The sequence below is a fragment of the Engystomops pustulosus genome, chromosome 2 (genome assembly GCF_040894005.1).
Source record: "Engystomops pustulosus chromosome 2, aEngPut4.maternal, whole genome shotgun sequence".
NCBI lineage: Eukaryota > Metazoa > Chordata > Amphibia > Anura > Leptodactylidae > Engystomops > Engystomops pustulosus.
Window position 1 is genome coordinate 56,273,955 of NC_092412.1, and position 25,586 is coordinate 56,299,540.

General features: G+C 43.5%; 1 protein-coding gene across 1 annotated transcript in view; it reads right to left on the reverse strand.

Annotated features, from left to right (window-relative positions):
• PPP1R1A (protein phosphatase 1 regulatory inhibitor subunit 1A) overlaps nt 1-17,861 on the reverse strand; it is a 108,114-nt gene extending 90,253 nt beyond the window's left edge. Inside the window, exon 1 of the mRNA XM_072134700.1 lies at nt 17,648-17,861. Within this exon, the coding sequence (XP_071990801.1) occupies nt 17,648-17,728 (81 nt within the window). The 5' untranslated portion in view covers nt 17,729-17,861. The remainder of the gene's footprint in view (nt 1-17,647) is intronic.
• Between the last annotated feature and the right edge of the window lie 7,725 nt (nt 17,862-25,586).

A 25,586-nucleotide genomic window follows, 5' to 3' on the forward strand; every position in this document is an offset into this window, starting at 1 on the left:
GAGGCAGCTGATTGACATTGCATACTGTTATTCAATTTATGATCTACTAGTACCCCCAGGTCCTTCTCAACAAGGGACTCTCCCAGATTTACTCCCCCAAGGACATATTTTGCCTTTGGATTATTGGCCCCCAGGTGCATAACATTACATTTATCCACATTAAACCTCATTTCCAAGTGGATGACCAAACATTCAGTTTGTCCAAGTCACCCTGCAGCCTATGAACATCCTCCATAGACTGTATTACACTACACAGTTTGGTGTCATCTGCAAAAATAGACACCGTGCTATTAATTCCTACCTCTATATCATTAATAAATATATTAAATAGTAGAGGGCCAAGCACAGAACCCTGGGGTACACCACTCATAACTGGTGACCATTCCGAGTAGGAATCATTGACCACAACTCTCTGGATACGATCCTTCAGCCAGTTTTCAATCCAATTGCAAATGATTTCTGCCAAACCAACAGCCCTAATTTTACCCATCAGGCGTCTATTAGGGACAGTTTCAAATGCCTTTGCAAAGTCCAAGAACACAATATCCACAGGTGCTCCTCCATCCAGGCACCTGCTCACCTCTTCATAGAAGCAGATAAGGTTAGTTTGACAACTTCTATTCTTAGTAAACCCATGCTGGTTATCACTTATTATTCTATTTGATGTCACATACTCCAGTATGTAGTCTTTTACTAACCCTTCCAACACTTTCCCCACAATGGAAGTTAAGCTTACAGGCCTGTAATTGCCTGGCGAAGTTCTAGAGCCCTTTTTATATATTGGCACCACATTTGCCTTGCGCCAGTCACTTGGCACCACACCAGACATTACGGAATTCCTGAAGATGTTAGACAGTGGCACGGCAATAACAGAACCGAGTTCTTTAAGAACTCTGGGGTGTAACCCATCTGGTCCAGGAGCTTTGTACACATCAGTGTCAGTGTCAGGTGTCAGTGAAAAAAGCTGAATACTGTCTATATGCCCTATTTGTGCAAATTAAAGAGAATCTGTCAGTAGTTATGACCAAACAAAACTGTGGACGGTGTTAGGAAGCAGCAAATGAGACCTCTGTAATCAGACTTCAGTGTATGTCGTTAATAACAGCAGGTCTTTGAAAAAAAATGCATTTTTCTTCCAGAATTGTAGCCGGACCTAGAACATTCTGTTACAGTGGTGTAATGGGGACACTGAACTAAGGGACTACAGACAGTACAAAGATCCCTAAGGATGAGCCCCTAAACTATTACCTGCCTACTTGCTGTGTCCTAAACCCTAACCAGTGGCCAGTAACAGGTCGTCATTTCCTTCTTTTGCCAAAGTGAGGACACAAAACAATACTCACAAACAAACAGCACAAAAGTATAATGAGCAATCTGGGTCACAAAGAGATGGAAAATAAGGCACAAAACCGCAGACACAAAGGGATAGTTTTAGAACAATAGCCAAAATATCAGCAAACCAGAAATACAGACATATAGAAAGGGCAGAACTGAATAAAGCTAGTAGGGAAATATAACCATCAGAATGCTAGCTGTAAATGGAACACATGTAGATGACTAGAGAGCCCCAGCTCATTGGAGCAGAGGTTTGTCCATCACAGCACTGTTGCTGAACCAGAGCAGAGCTTCAGAGGAACTGGGAGTGGTGCAATTTGTCTTAATAAAGTCAGCAAAATAAACCATAGTGTACACTAGAAAGCAAAAGCCACAACACAAAGGGATCAATCAAAGCATCCAAAGCCGCATTCTGCAGGCTGATGAAGACTATGGCATAGATGTTGCAACTGTGTGAAATATCGGCACTGAACACAGACTAACTCCTCCCCCTGCTGTATCTGGCTTCTGTTTGAATAATACAGCATTTACTCAAGAGAATGGACTGTGCTGTGTTAAGTGAAGAGATCTCACACACTTTTGCACCAGAGTGCTCAAGGTTTCTGCTACATTCCTGGAATATTAAAGGGGTTGTCTGAGAGTTCCGAAAAAAAACTATAGGTGGCCGGGAGCGGGCTGCTTAAAACAATAAAGATGTACTTACCTTCCGGTGCCCTCCGGTATCCAGCGCTGCTGTCGCTCCGGGCACCATGTAAACAAACATGGCCGCCGGAGCAGCGGTGCATTCATCTTTCGGCCGGCCGTGGCCGGGTACGGCTATCCGTCCCTATACACAGCATTTTGTATGGGGGCCGGAAGGTTGTGGAAGCTGAATGCACTGGATACCAGAGGGCACCGGAAGGTAGGTACATCTTTATTGTTTTAAGCAGCCCACTCCCGGCCACCTATAGTTTTTTTTCAAAACTCGGACAACCCCTTTAATGAAATTTCCACAGGCCTGTTGCTAATAACAAAATACATAAAGGTATACACACATCTCCCAGGACACAGCCTAGCAATGTATGCAGCTTTGTATGGCCAAAACTGATGACAGATACCCTTTAACATAGAGTGGTACCCCACTTTTCTTGCTATAGTGCAAAGGTGAAATAGAGATCAAACAGTGGGGCACATTTACTAAGGGCCCACAGACCGCATTTCCGTCCGGTTTCCCGACTATTTCCGCAGCATTCAACAGGAGGTTTTGGCACCTGTGATCGGATTTTGGCGCAATCGTGCCAACTTTCATGCAACACAAATCGGGGGCGTGGCCGCCGGACAACACGACTGAATCGGACTAAGCGCAGGATTTAAAATTCAAATTGTGCCACAAGACATGCACTTACATACACCGGGAAGAAGCAGGTGAACTCTGGCGGACCTCAGCGATGGAAGTGACACATGCAGGATGTTGGGCGCAGGATCTTGGTGAATCGCGCCGGACTTCATTCTTGTTGGGCAGTCCGGATCGGGGATTGCGACAGGACCAAGTAAGTAAATGTGCCCCAGTTTCTCATTAGGTTAGCCTCAATTTAGAAGATGGACATTCATGAAGTAATAGTTTTAGACCAGTCTGAATGAAAAAGAACCTACTGCAATACCTACTTTATACACTCTGTTGGTTTCCTGTGACAGATTGCTCTTGATAGAAAGCATAATCTGTCATTTTATAACTATTACATCACAATATAATCTACATTCATCATCTGACAGGTATTTATATCGCTTGTAAGGAACCTGACAAATTTCTCAGGTATGGAAAATGCAGACTAATGAGAGTGCCCCACGGATGCAGTGACAGTCTCCGCATGTCACATTGAGCTGTGAGTAGGAGACATCCTGCCATTTATCAGGTCCGTGTACTTTCCTGCAATCCCAATACCATGTGTTCTGAATGACCTAAATGTCCAGGATCTGCTTTGTGTCATTTATCACATCTGTCCTTGGAAGCTGTGGCTCTATATAAAAGGCCATTACTACAACTCATTCATATACCATCAATAAAGTCTAAAAAAGCAGAAATTGGGAGAGGGCCTAATGTTCCCAGAAAAAGCACTAAAATCAATGAGAAGGCAACAATTATTCTAACCTTTCACTCTGAGCAGATGTTTAGCCTTCTGGATCCTGCAACAGAGATTTGTCAGTAAAACACATTACAATGAACAGGGGTTGGTCGGCAGCGATCACTTCACGTAACAGATTACTGTCACATTTGCCAGGGAAAAAAGCATCAAATGTCAGTCTAGTGACTCTGAGATTTGTTAGATGTCATTTACATTACAGACTGTCCCCAAGTCACCAGGTCTGGTCAAAGCCAGGATTAGTGATGTGAGGTTGTAGTGGTATTTTCACATGTCTGTTAATACGGTAGATTGTAACATACCCATATAGCAGCAATATTTACAGTAAATGCAAGACTATAACAAAGTAAATTTTATAAAAGCTGTCTAGAAGTGTGTATGTTTATAAGCCAAAGAACGGAGGGGCTCCGGTAACACCCCTAGGTGCCCTATAGCATAATTTTAAAAGCTGGAAAAAAGTAAATTTTGGAAGGAAAGGAGGCCATGGGTAACACACAGAAAGATTAATACAGTCACAGTGCCTTGATCTATGAGTAGGGGTCTCTGGTTTATCATGATTAATTTTTTTGGTAGATTTTCTTTAAAGGGAATTCTAAAATTTTAACTTTTCACATATCCCCAAAATATGTTATAAATGTTTGGGTTTAAAACAGTCATGAGAACTGGGGTCCCATATCCCTCTTTTGAATTGAACAATGGTAATGGCACCGGGGACTTACTAGGGAATTTTAAAAATATTAAGGTTCACTCGACCTCAAGGCCCATGGTATACATAGCGGCCTTTCCCTGGTGGCACAATTCCAAAGATGCTATGATACATTTATCTTCACTTTTTATCTCTATATATTTTTAGCCGTTTTCTGATGAAGGTCCAAAAACAGGACCGAAACGTTAAATTGTTTTAGGATTGCGCTATAATATGTGAAAAAATATTTCTCAATTGATGGAGACTACATGAATAATTATTTTGAGGGCCAGGCATTTATTTTCTTATTATGACTTGGGGTGGTTCCCTAGCTTTGCGCCAATGCTTTTCTCAGAAGAAGCGACGTGTATTTAACCATTGCCTCCCATGCCTACGATATGTGGTAGAGGTCCAATCTTTAGAAAACCCCATTAATGTTAGAACATTAGTATATCTCACAGTATGTCATCTACATTAACTTACAGAAACTTACAGATTACATTTACAAAGTTTTTAGAAGCTCAGTTGAGTATTTATCAATGTTGGTGTATCGTCACTGGGATGTTAGGGCACATTCACATGGCCGTCTGCGGGGACGCACACATGTGTGGCACCGATCCGGGCTGCACACCGCAAAAAGATAGAGCATGCTCTATCTTTTGGCATGTGTGCGGCCGTGCACCGCTATTCTCTATGGAGGGAGGAGGGGTCACTACATTCTCTACATTCATGATGGTGAAATAGAACTTCATAGAACAGCTCTTTGTCTACGTGTATGCCGAAAATTGCACCAAAAAACATGTTAGTAAATTCGACACGCAGGAAAAGCTTTGGATTCCCAAGTGGCAACCAAATTGTGTGCCCCCCCCCCCCCCCCTCAAAAAGGGAAAATGTCGTTAAAGTACCAATATTGTGGCGCTGACAATTCGTAAGTAAGGCCAACAGACGCAGCAAGGCAAAAAAAAAGTCAATATTGAATGATTCTTTAAGTGTCCAATCAGGCAATGGAAATGGACAAAGCATGTCATTCATATTGGGGGGGATTTAACAATGAGTCTCAGGTTCAGCCAGTCTCTAGCTGAAAAACACTATTCTTTTGCTGCACCAGATTTATCACTGTGATGATGAATCCTGGTGCAGGATAAGACTGTCGGTTCCTACATTAGACCTACTTTTAGTTGGTCTAAACTGTGTGCCAGAATTTTGGACGCACGGACGATTCCCTGCAAGCCCATTTCTTGCAAGGCCACAACCCTTATTTCGGACAAGTCAGAAAACTGCGAAAAAATGGTCTAAAAGCCTTGATGACTGTGGTGCAAGGCATTTTAGAAAGTGTTTTGGCGCAAAACCACCAGAATTGTGACACAAGTGTGTTAATAAATCCCCCCCATTGTGTTTGAGTGCAGCTAGAATTGGACTTAAGACATGGATAAATCATTAACTGCTATTAGAAATTTATGCAGACCTGAGACATACTTAGTATTTTATAAGAACAATTCCTGGAAATGTTTTTGTTGGATACTCTCCATAATAATCTGCTAATGTGGAATCTACAAAATGACTTTGACAGCCTCAAAACAAAAGCATTTATATTTAGGAAATATATGCAGGGGTAAACATCCAGGTTACTGACCATCTTAATAATGTGTTTGTATTACAGGCTGTTTTATTGGCAGTAGTCATGGTGATGCCAGGGCACAGTCACAACAGAAGCCGCTAAATGCATGGCATGAAAAGTGAAAATTCCCAGAATCCACAGTAAAAAAGAAATAACTGGCAATGTACTGAATAGAAACACATTCTGCATGTCTGGTCAGGACTAATAGGCCATTTAAGAGACTTGCATGTCCCTTTATGTAATAGTGTCACAGCTAATCGCCACTTGAGTCCAGGATCTAATGGAAAACACATGAGGATTTTCTTCCTACAGAAGTGACATGATCTAGACAGGTACTTGGCAATTTCTTCAATGTTTCTAATCCCTGGACAGCACAATTTTCTTCTCTCACGTTCTGCTTCTTTTAGGTTTCTAAGAAAAAACTTCTCTTACACACAGACACAACCTTCTCTGTTAATTCCTGATTATAGTAGCTTCATTTTCTACTCCAGAGCTACAAATCCCCTCCATTCATGTATATAATGAAAAAATCATGGTTTCCTGTGGCTGCCACTAGGGGGAGCTTAAAGCAGTGTAGTAAAGAAGATTTTGTAGAATTTAAAAATGTATTAAAGTAAGGAAAGGATATATAACACATACTCAGTAGTGGATTATTATATGGGCTATTTTGGTGGCTGACAGGGTCTAAATCAACCACCAGGTTTACATATAATAAAGGGAAATGCTTTCAACAGCCCTTCTAGGACCTTTAAAATGTCTTCCAAAGGTACTGAAACTACAGCACAGAATGGGCCCGTAGTTTCTCAGGCCAGGGGCCAAAAGTTTTCATACAGCCGAGAGTCCAGGGCAATCTTAATCCACCCCTCCACACTCTAGTTGTCATGAGATTGCAAAGCAAAATAGGAGATTGCATTGTGTTTTTAAAAAGGAATTGTTATCTATGTGTAAGATTTATGGAAGAGCACAAATTTATGTAACATTTGTTAAAGAAAATCTAGCATCAAAATCAAACATGATAAACCAGGGACTATGACTGTAATCTTCTTATATTTGTTATCCATGGTCTCCTTCCTTCAGAGGGAAGTGCAAGGGGAGAGTGAGACAGTGTAACAGCCTGTGAAGCTACAGCACAGTGGTTTTCAAGTAATGCCACCCAGAGCCCTTCTTGCTCATTAGCATCATTTTAAATGTTGATTTTAAAAGGAAGGAGGCCATGGATAACAAATATAAGATTTCCACAGTTACAGTGTCTGGATCTACAAGTAAGTAACTCATTTTTTATCATGATAGATTTTAATGGTACATTTCCTTTAAATGTGGATCTAAATGCCCGAAGTAGGGCCGCCAAGTGACTAATTTGCATATTACATAGAAGTGAATTTTCCTAAAAATGTATATTATTAATATAAATACAAAGGCTGTGCTGGAGTTATGTGCTCTGTGACATAACACTGTTTAGAGGAGACAATCATTTATTAGTATTTCTTTCCTACTAGACACAGTTTCTCTTTGTTTAGCGTTTTGCTGTTTACAAGCCGCTGTAGAATTGCTCAAGACGTTTTGGAGCTTTACATTTTCCATGGAGAGAATGTGACAGAATTTCTCCTGCTTCTGATTAGGTTGGAGACCACTGGGACCATCAGGATCTTGCATCCAGCTCCTTGATGTTAGTCTCACACAGTCCTATCAAAGAGACATCCCCTAAAGCCAACATGGGAGATGGAAATCTCATTAACGCTCCTTTTAAATTCTAGTGAACGCAGATAATAATCTTAGAGGAGATTTTAGTTTGTGAGGAATTCTCAGTATATTGTGGGATTGATTTCTACTATAGAATTTTCATTTTTAGAGCTAAACCAATATCCAATTATTATTGCATATCCTGATTTGAATTGTATATTCATACTGTATGGATTTAATTGGCTTATCACAATTTGGTCCTCACAGTTGCACAGTCAACAATTATATATTATATATCCTATATGCAGTATGTATCTACTTTACATGGTGATAGACAAATAAAGTACAAGAAGAGCCTCTTCAGGATCATGACGAAAATGTGTTCTCTCTCTGAGGTCAATACAAAGTTAACTCCTTGAAAAACTTCACTAGAAAGTCATATCCCATAACAGTCCTGCTCTATAACATGCTGCCTGCAGGTAAGACAATGGGGCACATTTACTTACCTGTCCACATTGCGATCCCCGATCCGGAATGTCCGACGAACATGGATTGTGCCGCGATTCACTAAGATCAAGCGCCCGATATCCTGCATGTGTCGCTCCGCGCTCAGGTCCGACAGAGTTCACCTTCTTCTTCCCGGTGTATGTAAGTGCTTGGCTTGCGACTAAATTTAAGAGTTGAATCCCGAGGTTTGTCCGAATCCGTCGGATCGTCCGACGGCCCGCCCCCCGATTTGTGTCGCATGAAAGCCGGCGTGATTGTGCCAAAATCAGATCACGTGTGACACAATGTCCTTCTAAATCCCTGTCCCAGCGGTGCGATCCCTGAAAAGTCGGAAAACCAGACAGAAATGCGTCTGCGGGACCCGTAGTAAATAAGCCCCAGTATGTACAATCTACTCAACTCCTCCTACCCAATAACATACTTCCTTCAGATAGGACACGATGTACAAACTGTTCAACTCCTCCTGCCCTGTTACATACTACCTGCAGATAGGACACTGAATAGGGTTATTTACTAAGGTTTGCGCTGCTCACTTTTGAAAGGACTTTGCATATTTTTTGAGGATTACACGTCTCGGATAGGTATTTATCAGGGGTCTGTGCTGGGATTTTGGCACAAGCAATCCTTCTTTGGATTCCATGCTGCACAAATTGGGGGGGGGGGGGGTGCCGCTGGACGATCAGACTGATTTGGACTGAGCACGGGATTTAACTTTCAAATTGTGTTGCAAGACAATGCACTTACATGCACCAGGAAGAAGAAGGTGAACTCTATCGGACCTGAGCAGCGAAGCGACACATGCATGATATCGGGCGCACAATCTTAGTGAATTGCAGCACAGTGCATTATACAGCACAGGCAGCACGGGTGCCAGAGGTGGCACTCAGAGCCCACTCTGTGGGCAACCAGACCATCACCCAGCACAAAGTTGGGTACCACGGTATCACGTTCAGTGCTATTTTAAAATGACTAAAAGTGCAGAAGGAACAAAGAGGTGAGGACAGAGTTGAATTATCATTGTAGTCCCTTCTCCGGACCTGTGATTCATCCAGTTAAGGGAACCTTAGAGGGAAACTAAAATAATAATCCAAATTTCTCCTTCTTTATACTGTATTGGTGTCCTCAGGATGTCTATAAGTTTGAAACCTGTGAGTTAATTTAAATTGACATTTGGCACTTTGTTAAAAAAATAAGTGGCTTTTGCTTGTAGTTTCGGCACTCAGTCCCTAAAGGGTTCACCATCACTGCTCTATAACATGCTACAGACAGATTCAGACTTCATCATGGCAACAAGTTGGCTTAATGCTAAGATTGGAATCTCTATAAGAAAACTAAGTATTAAAAAGTAAAAGCTACTATCTGTACATACATCTTTTTATACATTTAATGGAGATTAAACATTTAATAACTCCCCATAGAATAGCACAATACATGTGTGTTCTTATATGGGAACAGTATTCCATCATTTTGCTCTTCAGAGACAGCATACAGTTCTTTGAAGCACTAACAGGGGACACATTGTTGTCTGTTCAATATGACGTATAACAGGCAATTTAGGCATATGGAAAGATGTTTTCTGTTAAAAATAAAAGAAACTTTTTCTTTTACAAAATTTAGAGAAAACTGCTGCCATTACAGTACTAAGGATTCATCCACACTACCATAAATCACAGCTGTACAAAGTACAACCACTTAATTGGATTACAGGATTGCCATATGGAGTGATTTGGAGCGCCTAAGGATCTATAGTATGAAGTAGCAGGAGCGTTGTGTGCTCAGTGCATCCTCCTGGACAGAGATATGGTTTATCCAGGACACAAATATATTGGATTAAAGGGGTTTTTATATTTTATGAAAATATAGTTTATTCATGGCACAATAACAAATTCACATTCGGATGTTTAATAAATGTTGCATTTAATTTCAAATTGGCTACTTACATTGTGCTTTCATGAAGTTTTCTAAGTTCCTTATATTGATGACCTCTCCATTGGCTAAACATTTGTTACCTAAGACTCATTTACTCCAGAGCTCTATTCTTCAGCAACTTCTGAACCAGAACATTCATATACCAAATGACATAAAAATTACTAGTTCGCTGCCTAAATATCATATTCGCTGCCATATTGAGAGATACCGTGCCAAGCTCAGTTCCATTCAAGTAAATGGAGATGTATGGTGATTTGCTGTACAGAATTAATAGAAGAGTATTATAAACATTATACCAAGTAACTCTGATATGCCAAACACTTCTTACAGCCAATAGCATTATACTATAGCTATTGGTCATGTATTATTCCAGAGGGAATGATTTATTCCAGATATACCCCACACATAGAGTGTTTGTAGCAGAGAATATTCTAGCACTGAAAAAATTACAATACTAATAGAAGTATTTGAAACCACATTAACCTTCTGAAGGCAGAACCAGAACCAACTCCGGGCACCCGTTTATTAGAGTGGAGAGGCGCAGCAAAGACTTGGTCCTGTGATGAACAATATTTGGTTAACAATTAATTTGTGCCATGTACGATTTCATAGATAAGGGTGTGCAAAAGTAGCCCTGGCATCTAGGCCCTGATGCTTAAGGGTGTGTAGAAGGATAGATAGATGATATGATAAAAAGAAAGTGGGTACTTTTTTCAACCAAGTGCTATATTTCAGATCCTGTTCAGAATCCTTTCTCAAAGATCCTTTCTCAGAATTTGTTCTAATAGATAGATAGATAATAGATAGATAGATAGATATCAAAGTGAAGAGGCAGCCCTCCAAACTGTGTTGAAAGGGGGTGAACCTTTATTCCATGAACTGCGACGTTTCTCAAGCATGCCAAGGAATGGTCGGCTACTGCACTGGCTACCTTAGCTGTGCTGCTCAGGTCTTTCCATTGTTTGTATAGATAGATAGATGGATAGATAGATAGATAGATAGATAGATAGGAATCTGCTCAAACCTCTAATACTCAATAAAATGGCAGATGAGACACAAAATGAAATCTTCCTGCTTTATAACATGTTTCCTGCAGAGAGGCTACTATGTGTGTTCTACTTATCCCCTCCTAATCTATAAATGCTTCCTGCAGATAGGAAACTATGTACAATCTCATCAGCTCCCCCTGCACTATAACATGCTGCCTGCAGATAGGTCAAGATGCATAATCTCATCAGCTCCCCCTGCACTATAACATGCTGCCTGCAGATAGGTCACGATGCATAATCTCATCAGCTCCCCCTGCACTATAAATGCTGCCTGCAGATAGGACACTATGTACAATCTCATCAGCTCCCCCTGCACTATAAATGCTGCCTGCAGATAGGACACTATGTACAATCTCATCAGCTCCCCCTGCACTATAACATGCTGCCTGCAGATAGGTCACGATGCATAATCTCATTAGCTCCCCCTGCACTATAACATGCTGCCTGCAGATAGGACACTTTGTACAATTTGCTAAGTTCCTCCTACCCTATAATAATCTACAGGTAGAATGGACAGCATTTTTATAGTGACAGAGCCCCTTTGAAATACATTGGCAGACAGTCTAACACTATGGATGTAAAACTATGACTGTAATATGGCGGTGGAGTAGAGCTTTTGAACTTTTATTACTCCCATAAAGTCTGATATTACAATCATTATACAGAGGATATAATAAATGTCTGGTTAGATAATTTATGGTAAATTACCAGCTTGCTGGATCTGGATGTGGCTTGGGGGAGGATTCTTCCGCTCATAAATCTAAAATTGTGACATATCTTTTTTGAAGAGAATCTCATTAAAGTCACGGATTTGAACATGAGATACCAACATTTAAGAGATACCTGGAGATGAGTGTTCAGGGATTTATCAGCAATATTGTTTTAAGTCACTTACACCAGTATACAGGACATGAAATGCAAACAAACCAATATCATTTCAGCTGGATACTTCATTAAGTAGAAAAATAATTATTAAACTGTATGCAAATTTGTTTCAAAGTGCCCTTGGGTTATTTCCTTCAGGGAGCAGTCTCACCTCTTCTGCCACACACACAATGGGCAAAAGTGCTTGATGTCTTATGTTTTGCATTTTTTACAGCTTTTTTTTGCCCATTTTGCTCTTGCAGTAATAGTAACAGAAGGCCCACTTCTAGGAAAAATAGGAACAGTCCTGAGTTGTCCCCATTTTTCTAATAGTGTATTGCTCAGGTCCTTAGTAATGCATTTGTAGCCTTTTGAATTGACATAACAAATATTTGGAGGTATTCTGAAAGTTACATGCTCCAATGCATGGTTCAACACTACCCAAAAGTAAAACTGATTTGTCAGTAACTAGACTGTGTGTGCACCTATGAAGTTTTTAACAAAGACACTTCGATACTTTTTCTCCCTACATTAAAGAGAACCTGTCATGCAAAATAACCCCCTAAACTAAAAATATTTTCATAAACTGCCATTAGAGAGCATTGCCTCTATCCCTTCATTGTCCCTCTACAGACCTGTAAACCTAAGCAATGAGGTCCTAAAACTGTATGCAAATGACCTGTGAAATGTCCAATGAAGCATTAGCATATTCAAGCTGTCCGGCTTATTCATGAGTGGGAGGCACAGCCACACCCCCAGTGCTTGACTGACAGCCTGTGTAACACTGTGATGGCTGCTACATGTGCTTGCTGGTGGCTTGCTGTGTGTGTATAGGAGAGATACAACAGCTCCAGGCAGCCATGTTATAGCAGAACATGTCAGGTACTGGTGTAGCTGATGTCTGTGTCTCTCACACATGTATATGGGAGGATGCATGTCAGCAGATGCAGCACACACACTAGCTATGCTTTACTATACATTACACACAGACATGAGCAGGGGGAGGAGAGGGTAGGGGTAACAGGGGTGACATCACTGCCTCTGATCATGTGACCAGCCTCATTTACATGATAAAAAATAGATGATTTTATAATGATTTATGTATGAATTGATTAGATAAAGGCTGGGATGGGATCCTTGTGAGCTGCTCCAACAGGTAGTAGTGACAGGACTAGTGACAGAGATCTGATGACAGGTGTCCTTTAAGGATATTTACTCCAGGTGTTGTGTTTTTAGTTTAGTTACCTTGTGTTGCCTATCATTTCTAGTTTCATTCAAATGATATTTTAATAATTTAGAAATCAAAGGTTTTAGTTACTTTTTTTCAACAATAGGACATATAAAGGAGAGGGTGAAGGGAATCTAAAAAATACATTTTATTAATAAATCTAAAAAGTCCAATGCATGGACAGAAAACCAAACTACTAAAAAATGAATACCCTCATAGCAGTTACCAAAGCACATGTGAAAGTGAATCTCAGAAGCAATACTAGAAGTCACGATAAATGTGCATAGATAAACCATAGGGAGGTTAGTAAATAGGGTGGATCTTACCCGTCTTTGTAAGGGAGAAGAGCGCTGGGGCTGGAGTACAAGGAGTCCGCCAATTAGATACCAACACTGCACCTAGAAATCCCTGAAGCTGTGCTTACCCTAGACCCCATTAGCTACCGTCCTAACAAGGACAGTCCCAGAGAATCTCTCAGGGTCACTAGAAAGACACTACCACAGCAACAGCATGTTTCTAGGTCCACATAGTAGCCAAACTTTCATCAGGGGATATATGCATAAAGAAATAAATACAGGTCTCCAATGAACAGTGGTCCACAGCCCAATACAGTGCTCTACGTCAGGTAGCGGCGTCTGGCCGTGATATCCAGTGGTTTTAAACCATCCACCGCACTCTTAATCATGAATGGAGCCAGTACATGATCGGTATCAACAATAGGACAGGAGACTTTCAGTACAGAATATGAAAAAAGCACACGAGTAAACACAGATACACTGGAGCAAATTTATCGTTGGGTTTTTTGTCTATGTTTGGTGTTGTTTTGGCGCAGTTATGGTACAAATTCTGTTTTTGCGACTTTTCATTGCGCCAAATGTACAAAGTCACTTTGACATAGACCCTGCTTGTGCCAAATTCATTATTTGCATAGATTGGTTTCCACTAAACTGAACGGAATTCATGATTTGGAATTTGACAGGAATTTACGTTTAGGCGCAAGTTTAGGCGCAATATAACACCAGTCACCCCCTGGCGTAGAGAAAGGAGAAAAAACACTACCAAATTTATCAAGACATCAAGGGACGTGTTCGCCAAAAAAAAAAAACGTTCGCAACTAACACAAAAAAAATTATATTTTGAAACAAATAATAATAAAAAATAATACAACAACATACATAGACTCACTTGATGAGTTAAGATAAAACAAAAATGGAATTGAACATGGGGCCAGATGTATCACTGCCTGTGCTCGCGTCTCGTTGATGTGCTTTAATTCATTGTTGCGCCAGAATTATTACAAGCTACAACCATCTGTGATGTGTTGAGTTTTCCTGCCTCTTATTAACCACTTTACCTTAGGCACAATATTAGATCGGACAGTTACATGTATCCTTCTACAAGCTCCTCTCTGCTTCTCTCCCGCTCCCCAGCATGAGAATAAGGCCCCTTCTACACTCGCGAATGCGATGTGATGAACTTGCATCACATTTGCAATGCGTGCTGCCCGGATCGCATGCGTTAAGAGTTCTTCAAACCGCAACTGAAATCAGCATGTCAATTCAGTTCCGGTTTGCAGCGTTCGGGCTGTGCGATCCGGGGCAGCACGCGTTAAGAGTGTGATGCGAGTTCATCGCATCATACTCAAGAGTGTAGAAGGGGCCTAACACTCACAGCAGAGCCCAGGTGTGTGACAAGCTGCACCCAGTGATCTCCTCAGCAGTGACTTCTCCCGGAGGTGATCCTTCAGTGCTGATGTTCTGCTGTCCCCCTGTAATTCTGGCCGGTGTTCTCCTCAGACACTGCTACACGGGGACAATTCTATCTGCAAACTTCATTTCTGTCCTGCTCTCAGCTGCTGCTTTGCAGATTGTTTCTAAATAGAAGCTCATAAACTGTAAACAGAGGCTGCAGGTAGTGTCTGTAGTGTCTGCTGAGCTCCGCTGCTGAGGATAAACTGCTCTGCAAAAGGGTGTTGCTTCTCGGTGTATGCCACCTTCAGGCTGGAGTGTTTTTGCACCTAAATTGTGCCTATATGAACAAGTTTCTAATGATGACTGATTTTTAGGTGCAGCAAAACATCTGGATTGGTAGGATAAATCAGGAAAACATGGTTATTTTTACTGCACGGTTAGTTTGGTGTTTAGTTGCAAAACTGGCGTGCAATCAGTGCGACAAACTAAAAAGGCGCAAAAACAACAGAAAAAAACAAGTGATACGTCCGGCCCATAGACATCTAAGTCAAAAATAAATTCTAATGATGAATTCCCCCCACTGAGTCACATACATCTGTATTTATAATTTAAACATATACTACATAAAATGGCCCTTTTATTTCAGAAACAAAAGGGGAAATTACATATCTGAATACCCCAGTATTGGGGCCGGGGCCATAGTTTGGGCTGTGATTACTGTGTAGACGGAACTAATCAGTCGTGCGCCAGAAAAATGACAACAGTAATGAAGTGTGCGACCAAATCTTACATGCACTGCACCTTAATTTTACTCTCTGGTCTATTGTGCGCCTAAATTTTCACCTAAAAATGCTGGCAAAATGCACATAAATGTGACGAATAATGTGGAAAAGTTAGGCCACGCCCACTTGCGGCAAAAAACCCTGAGTTGTCGGGAAAGTCGAAAACATCAGTTCTTTCTGGCGCAAACTCATTATAAATGATACGCAACAATTCTGCGCTCAAAAAAACGTACGATACGATGCAGATACGATAATACATGTCCCCCTTACTTCAGGAATATGGTTCCTTATGATGCACATATAACTTATATGTTCAATATGTTGTCCATGGGGTTAAACACAGAGACGAAGGTTCTGGATCTGTTTGTTATGAGAATCTCTGGAGGAACTTTGGGAGTCATTTACTAAGGGCCCGAATAGCTTTTTTTCGTCGGGTTTCCGATTTTCGATTTGCGCCGAATTGCCCACGGTTTTTGGAGCCGGCATGTATGCGATGGAAATCGGGGGGCCTGGCCGTCGGAAAACCTGACGGATTCGGAAAAATTGCGGTATTTTTTTAAAAAAAATTGTCACTTGATACGCACTTACCTGCACCAAGGTAAGCTGAAGTCTGGTGAACTCCAGTGGACCTCAGCACAACAGCGACACCTAGTGTATATCGGCGAACAGACCTTAGTGAATCCCGGACAGACCCGAATCAGCGTCAGAGAACCCGGGTAAGTAAATGTGTTCCCCCTTGTGCTGATAACTTTTGATCCACAAGAGATATTAGTATACTGATTGCAGAAATTGATTTCTTGGACAATTCTGATCTTCTCTGATATGCTACATGACCAATATGGAAACATTTTCGCTTTATCCAATATTAGTTTTTTCCCGCGAGTAGCGGCACTCTTGTCTATGGACTGTGTCTAATATACAGATTCATTGAAAGGGGTGTTCCCATCTTTTTAAGAGATGGCACATTGAAAGGATCGCTAGCTGATTGGTGAAGGTCGACCAGAAAATATCACTACACCTATTTTCAACTAAAACCTGAGAATAAGATAAAATGATGTAGTAGTGCTGACTGTGTTCCCTTTATTCAGAAAAAGGTGAAAGCTTACAACTCCACCAATCTTGACGTATTAGCAGATCCCTGTATAATGTATTCCATTACTTTATAAGATGGAAATATCCATCTAGGCTACAATACTGGAAGCAGAATATGGACAGGAATGGGGTGGGGTGTTTCTGTAGCTTGTTATGTGGTGTATATGTTATGTGAAAAATGTGTAGGTATTAAAATGATGGTATTCACTTTTACAGATGTATATAGTAAAAACTAAACAGTCACCCTCAGTTTATCAGGGTTGCATTGCATTGCTGTAACATCACAGCTCAATATTCACATCAAAAACCCAACACAGTTCAGATCCATTGCACCTTCATATCTACAATACATTCCGGGTGCTACAGATGCAGCAGCGCTGTACACGATGATGCCTCTGTAAGTAATAATTAATAACCCAGAAGATGAATAGTAATAAGGTGTTACGAACCTAATACAATGATACAAGACAAACTCCGAATTGCTGTATCTGGGTAAAACAACCAAGTTTAAACATCAGATAAATGTGGATAAACAGTCAGCTACAATATATAGTATACTCTACATAAAATGTGATAGCCATTCATATAGAATTATTAAACGTTAATAAACGGTTTACACTCTGCCACAAACACGAGGACCTCCCCATGTGCCCTCAGCTCAGGGCATGCAGTCAGGGCAGTCCTTATCTCCTAATATTTAGTATAGGCACAGCTGCACAGCTCACATCCACGCCGCGCAGCGCACCATCCAGCAGGATTTAATTACACTTTGGAGTTGGCATGTGACCTTTCCAGTGTTGTATCCCCCTCACTCCTCCGCTGGCATCATTTCCCTTCATGCCCATACCCCCTCTTCTTCTTCTTTACACTTTTCTTCTTCTATTACTCTCCCACATCTCTATTTTAATCCCTCATTTCCGTCACTTTATTGCACAGTTTCCTTCTATTCCTCTAATCTCTCCGGCACATATTGCTCATCTTTTTATAGGTGTGACCCACACCATTCTACAGTATTATCCTGCTCCCATGTCTCCTGGATATAGTATAACAAAGCCCCCCATCCTCACCTGCTCCGCTGCCTCCGGGTCCAGATGTGGTTCCAGAAGTGGGACAGTAAACTGGATCTTCCTGGGACTGTTGGGCTCCATCCTAGGTGTATGTATCCCAGGGTCAGTCGGTTCTCTGCAGGGATCTGCTGCTGCTCAGCTTCTGCTTTCTGAGGTTACAAGGATTTTGCCAGCCCCTTATCTCCTCCTGTCTTCTCTCTCAGAGCAGGGAGGAGGATTGGCTGCACATAAGCAGCCAGTATTCCCCCTCCTCCCTTCTGTACACAGACTGTCATACATTCACACACATGATCCACCCGAGTAGAAGCTTCCCCGGGTATACACAGATTTCCGCAGCAGTTTATCATTTTCATTATTGTTTCCTTTAGTATGTAATAGACTCAAATTACATTAAAAGTTTCTGGGCAGATATTCGGATTATTCCCTCCTGAGTGGATTCTTCAGGTGGATCCTCCTGGCATGGATATTTATTTGCTCCTTTTGTGCAGCAGCATTTATAGTTTATTTTTCTAGTCATCACATTGTACTTATGTAATAGCTTCCCATTCTGCTCATCTCTGAAATATCTTCCCTATTTCGGATAAAGATGATATTCCTATGCTAGAAGCAGGTGGAAAAAAGCAGGGAAGGTTGTTACATTTAGTTTAGAGAAGACAAGTATTTGCATTTATACTTTTTTGTGCTTTGTTGTGTTTTAACAAGCTACATTGTTGCTTATGTTCATATACATTTTCAGATGGATTTTTCGAAAAGGAAAATCTTCTTTCCAATAAAGAAACTGAGGGGAGTTCATCATTGTGTTTTTTGTTTATGTTTGGTGTTGTTTTGGCGCAGATGTGGTACAAATGTTGTTTTGTGACTTTACATTGCACTAGAGATGAGCGAGCACTAAAATGCTCGGGTACTCGTTATTCGAGACGAACTTTTCCCGATGCTCGAGTGCTCGTCTCGAATAACGAGCCCCATTGAAGTCAATGGGAGACTCGAGCATTTTTCAAGGGGACCAAGGCTCTGCACAGGGAAGCTTGGCCAAACACCTGGGAACCTCAGAAAAGGATGGAAACACCACGGAAATGGACAGGAAACAGCAGGGGCAGCATGCATGGATGCCTCTGAGGCTGCTTAAATGCACCATTATGCCAAAATTATGGGCAACAGCATGGCCATGACAGAGTGACAGAATGAAGCAAGATAGCATCTAAAACATCCAATAATTGACCCTGACACTATAGGGGACGGCATGCAGAGGCAGCGGCAGCAGCTGCAGGCTAGAGAGTGGCATGGCGACATACCCTAAATGGACTCAGGCTTCAAACCAATGGGTGGCAGAGAGGAACCAAAGGAGGTGAGCAAGAAGCGCTCAAATAATATCGGTACATGATAAAAGTTTGCCAGTATATTTTGTGGATTACACAGCAGGGTGGCGACAAAGTTAACATGGAAGCCATGAAAACAACCCAAAATTCTGCCTGACACAGCTCGTTTGATAAGGGGACCATGTATGGAGGCAGTGAACTAGTAGTAGATTAAAGGTGCTGCAGTTAAAACTATGTTAGTTGGATCTTGGCATGGAGCTGGCGCTCCGCTGCCAGGCGAGCTTTCGCCAATCCAAGCCCCTGTCTCTAGGCTACTCCCCAAACAGCACTTCTAAGAACCTTTTGTATAAGATCAAGTGTAGTAGCGTTCTTATAAGTTTGGGATATGGCGGGTGAGGGGAATGTAAACAGATGCACAAGAAGCGCTGAAATAATATCGGTAAATGATAAAAGTTTGCCAGTATATTTTGTGGATTACACAGCAGGGTGGCGACAAAGTTAACAAGTTTGATGTGGAATGCCCTGTAATAGCTCTTGGGCGGTGTGCCTTTTATCGCCTAGGCTCAGCAGTTTGAGCACCGCCTGCTGTCGCTTAGCGACGGCACTGCTGCTGTGCCTAGAGCTACCGACTGATGGCGCCATGGCCACGGATGGTAATTCGGAGGAGGAGGAGGTGGAGGAGGGGTGGGAGGAGGAGGAGGTATACTAGGCCTTTGAGACCTGGACCGAGGTAGGCCCCGCAATCCTCTGCGTCGGCAGTATATGACCAGCCCAAGGGTCAGACTCGGTCCCAGCCTGCACCAAGTTAAGTGTAGTAGCGTTCTTATAAGTTTGGGATATGGCGGGTGAGGGGAATGTAAACAGATGCGCAAGAAGCGCATGATGCGCATGGAGCTGGCGCTCCGCTGCCAGGCGAGCTTTCGCCAATCCAAGCCCCTGTCTCTAGGCTACTCCCCAAACAGCACTTCTAAGAGAACCTTTTGTATAAGATCAAGTGTAGTAGCGTTCTTATAAGTTTAGGATATGGCGGGTGAGGGGAATGTAAACAGATGCGCAAGAAGCGCTGAAATAATATTGGTAAATGATAAAAGTTTGCCAGTATATTTTGTGGATAACACAGCAGGGTGGCGACAAAGTTAACAACTTTGATGTGGAATCCATGAAAACAACCCAAATTTCTGCCTGACACACCTCGTTTGATAAGGGGACGATGTATGGAGGCAGCTATATGGACGACTTTTGGAGGTAGCAATGGAGACAACGTGTGGAGGCTGCTATGGAGACAATTTAATTTGGATAGTGCCTGTATGTGGCAGTCCAAAAAAGTTTTCAAACCAGAGGAGCAGGTAGGTGGCCCTCCAGAAAAATGAAATAGATTGAGTGCCTGTATGTGGCAGTCCAAAAAAGTTTTCAAACCAGAGGAGCAGGTAGGTGGCCCTCCAGAAAAATGAAATAGATTGAGTGCCTGTATGTGGCAGTCCAAAAAAGTTTTCAAACCAGAGGAGCAGGTAGGTGGCCCTCCAGAAAAATGAAATAGATTGAGTGCCTGTATGTGGCAGTCCAAAAAAGTTTTCAAACCAGAGAAGCAGGTAGGTGGCCCTCCAGAAAAATGAAATAGATTGAGTGCCTGTATGTGGCAGTCCAAAAAAGTTTTCAAACCAGAGGAGCAGGTAGGTGGCCCTCCAGAAAAATGAAATAGATTGAGTGCCTGTATGTGGCAGTCCAAAAAAGTTTTCAAACCAGAGGAGCAGGTAGGTGGCCCTCCAGAAAAATGAAATAGATTGAATGCCTGTATGTGGCAGTCCAAAAAAGTTTTCAAATCAGAGGAGCAGGTAGGTGGCCCTCCAGAAAAATGAAATAGATTGAGTGCCTGTATGTGGCAGTCCAAAAATTGTTTAAAACAGAGGACCGGGTAGGTGGCCCTCCAGAAAAATTAAATGCATAAAGTACTATAGCTAGAGCCAGTGGGCCCTGTCAAAAAATAGCCAGTTTCCTCTGCTTTAGTGTACAAAGAGGAGGAGAAGGAGGAAAATGAGGAGGAGGAGGAGTGGATAAATTATTCAGGTTGAGCTTCCTTCACCTGGTGGAGATTGGAAATTATGAGAAATCCAGGCTTTATTCATCTTAATAAGCGTCAGCCTGTCAGCGCTGTCAGTCGACAGGCGTGTACGCTTATCGGTGATGATGCCACCAGCTGCACTGAAAACCCGCTCGGACAAGACGCTAGCGGCAGGGCAGGCAAGAACCTCCAAGGCGTACAGCGCCAGTTCGTGCCACATGTCCAGCTTGGAAACCCAGTAGTTGTAGGGAGCTGTGTGATCATTTAGGACGATGGTATGGTCAGCTACGTACTCCCTCACCATCTTTCTGTAAAGATCAGCCCTACTCTGCCGAGACTGGGGACAGGTGACAGTGTCTTGCTGGGGTGACATAAAGCTGGCAAAAGCCTTGTAAAGCGTACCCTTGCCAGTGCTGGACAAGCTGCCTGCTCGCCTACTCTCCCTCGCTACTTGTCCCGCAGAACTACGCACTCTGCCACTAGCGCTGTCAGAAAGGAAATACTGTTTCAGCTTGTGCACCAGGGCCTGCTGGTATTCATGCTGGTATTCATGCATTCTCACCTTGAACGCGAGGGTCACGGGATAGGCAGCCTAGCATGAAATCTGCCATATGCGCCAGAGTACCAACGCGTAAGAATTCACTCCCCTCACTGGCCTGACTGTCCATTTCCTCCTCCTCCAACTCCTCCAATTCCTCTTCTTCTGCCCATACACGCTGAACAGTGGAGGACTCAACAATGGTCCCCTCTTGTGTCTCGCCAACATTTTCCTCCTCTTCCTCCTCATCCTCCTCCACCTCCACCTCCTCCGATATGCGCTGAGAAACAGACCTAAGGGTGCTTTTGCTATCAACAAGGGAATCTTCTTCCCCCATCTCTTGTGACGAGCGCAAAGCTTCCGACTTCATGCTGATCAGAGAGTTTTTCAACAGGCCAAGCAGCGGGATGGTGAGGCTGATGATGGCGGCATCGCCACTGACCATCTGTGTTGACTCCTCGAAGTTACTCAGCACCTGACAGATATCAGACATCCACGTCCACTCCTCATTGTAGACTTGAGGAAGCTGACTGACCTGACTACCAGTTCTGGTGGAAGTTGACATCTGGCAGTCTACAATCGCTCTGCGCTGCTGGTAAACTCTGGATAACATGGTTAATGTTGAATTCCACCTCGTGGGCACGTCGCACAACAGTCGGTGAGCGGGCAGTTGGAGGCGGCGCTGCGCTGCCCTGAGAGTGGCAGCATCTGTGCTGGACTTCCTGAAATGCGCACAGATGCGGCGCACCTTTGTGAGCAAATCAGACAGATTGGGGTATGTCTTGAGGAAACGCTGAACTATCAGATTTAACACATGGGCCAGGCATGGCACATGTGTCAGTCTGCCGAGTTGCAGAGCCGCCACCAGGTTACGGCCGTTGTCACACACAACCATGTCTGGCTTCAGGTTCAGCGGTGCCAGCCACAGATCAGTCTGCGCCGTGATGCCCTGTAATAGCTCTTGGGCGGTGTGCCTTTTTTCGCCTAGGCTCAGCAGTTTGAGCACCGCCTGCTGTCGCTTATCGACGGCACTGCTGCTGTGCCTAGAGCTACCGACTGATGGCGGCATGCCCACGGATGGTAGTTCGGAGGAGGAGGTGGAGGAGGGGTGGGAGGAGGAGGAGGCATAGTAGGCCTGAAAGACCTGGACCGAGGTAGGCCCCGCAATCCTCGGCGTCGGCAGTATATGACCAGCCGCAGGGTCAGACTCGGTCCCAGCCTCCACCAAGTTAACCCAATGTGCCGTCAGCGATATATAGTGGCCCTGCCCGGCAGCACTCGTCCACGTGTCTGTGGTCAGGTGGACCTTGTCAGAAACGGTGTTGGTCAGGGCACGGATGATGTTGTCTGACACGTGCTGGTGCAGGGCTGGGACGGCACATCGGGAAAAGTAGTGGCGGCTGGGGACCGAATACCGAGGGGCGGCTGCCGCCATGAGGTTGCGAAAGGCCTCGGTCTCTACTAGCCTATAGGGCAGCATCTCCAGGCTAAGCAATCTGGAGATGTGGACATTAAGGGCTTGGGCGTGCGGGTGGGTTGCACTATATTTGCGTTTCCGCTCCAGCGTCTGGGGTATGGAGAGCTGAACGCTGGTGGATGCTGTGGAGGATCGTGGAGGCGACGATGGGGTTTTTGTGCCAGGGTCCTGGGCAGGGGGCTGACTATCAGCTGAAACAGGGGAAGGAGCAGTGGTGTGCACGGCCGGAGGTGAACGGGCTTGGTGCCACTGAGTGGGGTGTTTAGCATTCATATGCCTGCGCATACTGCTGGTAGTTAAGCTAGTAGTGGTGGAACCCCTGCTGATCCTGGTTTGGCAAAGGTTGCACACCACAGTCCGTCGGTCATCCGGTGTTTCCTTAAAGAACCTCCAGACTTCTGAAAATCTAGCCCTCGCCGCGGGAGCCCTCGCCACGGGAGCTTCACTACGTGACACATTTGGCGCTGATGCACCTGCTCTGGCCCTGCCTCTCCGTCTGGCCCCACCACTGCCTCTTCCAACCTGTTCTGGTCGAGGACTCTCCTCCGTCTCAGAAGCACTGTGTTCATCCGGCCTCTCAACCCAGCTTGGGTCTGTCACCTCATCATCCTCCGATCCCTCAGTCTGCTCCCCCCTCGGACTTCCTGCCCTGACAACAACTTCACCACTGTCTGACAACCGTGTCTCCTCATCATCGGACACCTCTTTACACACTTCTTCCACTACGTCAAGAAGGTCATCATCACCCACAGACTGCGACTGGTGGAAAACCTGGGCATCGGAAAATTGCTCAGCAGCAACCGGACAAGTGGTTTGTGACTGTGGGAAGGGTCCAGAAAACAGTTCCTCAGAGTATGCCGGTTCAAATGGCAAATTTTGCTGGGAGGGGGCAGACTGGGGGGGAGGAGGCTGAGGTGCAGGAGCTGGAGGAGTGCCGATTTCGGTGACATGGGTGGACTGCGTGGAAGACTGACTGTTGGAAAAATTGCTCAAAGCATTGTCGGCAATCCACGACATCACCTGTTCGCACTGTTCTGGCCTCAACAGTGCTCTACCACGAGTCCCAGTAACTTCAGACATGAACCTAGGGAGTGTAGCTCTGTGGCGTTCCCCTGCTCCCTCATCAGCAGGTGGTGTCTCACCCCGCCCAGGACCACGGCCTCTGACCCCTGCAGTAGTTGGACGCCCACGTCCCCGCCCTCGTCCTCTACCCCTAGCCCTCGGGTTAAACATTTTGAAAATGAAAGTTATAACTTTAATTTTTTTTTTACTTTTTTTTGTGTTTTTTTGTGTTTTTTAGTTTTTTTTTGTGTTTTTTAGTTTTTAAAGCCAAACAATGCTATCCTATTGCTATGGCTATTTTCTAGCCAAGTATGAAAGCACACTGCTATGCCAGATGAGATGACGCTGAGTTATGAAAAAATAATCGTAAAATAAAAAGGAAATGGCAGACTCTAATTGAAATCCAACCCCTAATAAATTTTCCCACTTCGGTCTTTGCGATGGATATGTGCGTCACTAAGCGCTAAACACAGCGGTCGCAAGTCTCACTCCAAATTCCTGACAATTGGCTAGTATATGCACTGCAGCAAGGACAGCCACCAGCAGATCAACCAGAAATAAAATATATATAACGCTATTGTAGGCGTAAGTAAGCCGTTTGGATTCTCCTTTGGCTATTTTCTAGCCAAGTATGAAAGCACACTGATGAGATGACGCTGAGTTATGATAAAATAAACGTAAAATAAAAAGAAACTGCCAGACTGTGCCTAATTGAAATCCAACCCCTAATAAATTTTCCCACTTCGGTCTTTGCGATGGATATGTGCGTCACTAAGCGCTAAACACAGCGGTCGCAAGTCTCACTCCAAATTCCTGACAATTGGCTAGTATATGCACTGCAGCATGGACAGCCACCAGCAGATCAACCAGAAATAAAATATATATAACGCTATTGTAGGCGTAAGTAAGCCGTTTGGATTCTCCTTTGGCTATTTTCTAGCCAAGTATGAAAGCACACTGATGAGATGACGCTGAGTTATGAAAAAATAAACGTAAAATAAAAAGAAACTGCCAGACTGTGCCTAATTGAAATCAAACCCCTAATAAATTTTCCCACTTTGGTGTTTGAGGTGGATATGTGTGTCACTAAGAGCTAAACACAACGGTAGCAAGTCCCCCTGCAAATTCCTCACAATATGGTACTAGCTGCAAATAAAAAAAAAAAAAGTATAACGTTATTGTAGCCCTAAGAAGGGCTGTTGGGTTCTTGTTGAATCACTCCTGCCTAACACTATTCTAATAGAACACCCTAACGCTTTCCCTGACCAGCAGCAGCTCTCTCCCTAGCGGCATCCAGACACAGAATGATCCGAGCAGCGCGGGCAGGGGCTAGTCTATTCCAGGGTCACCTGATCTGGCCAGCCAACCACTGCTATCGACGTGTAAGGGTACCACGTCATGCTGGGTGGAGTGCAGAGTCTCCTGGCTTGTGATTGGCTCTGTTTCTGTTTTCTCGAGCGGGCGAAGTATTCGTCCGAGCAACGAGC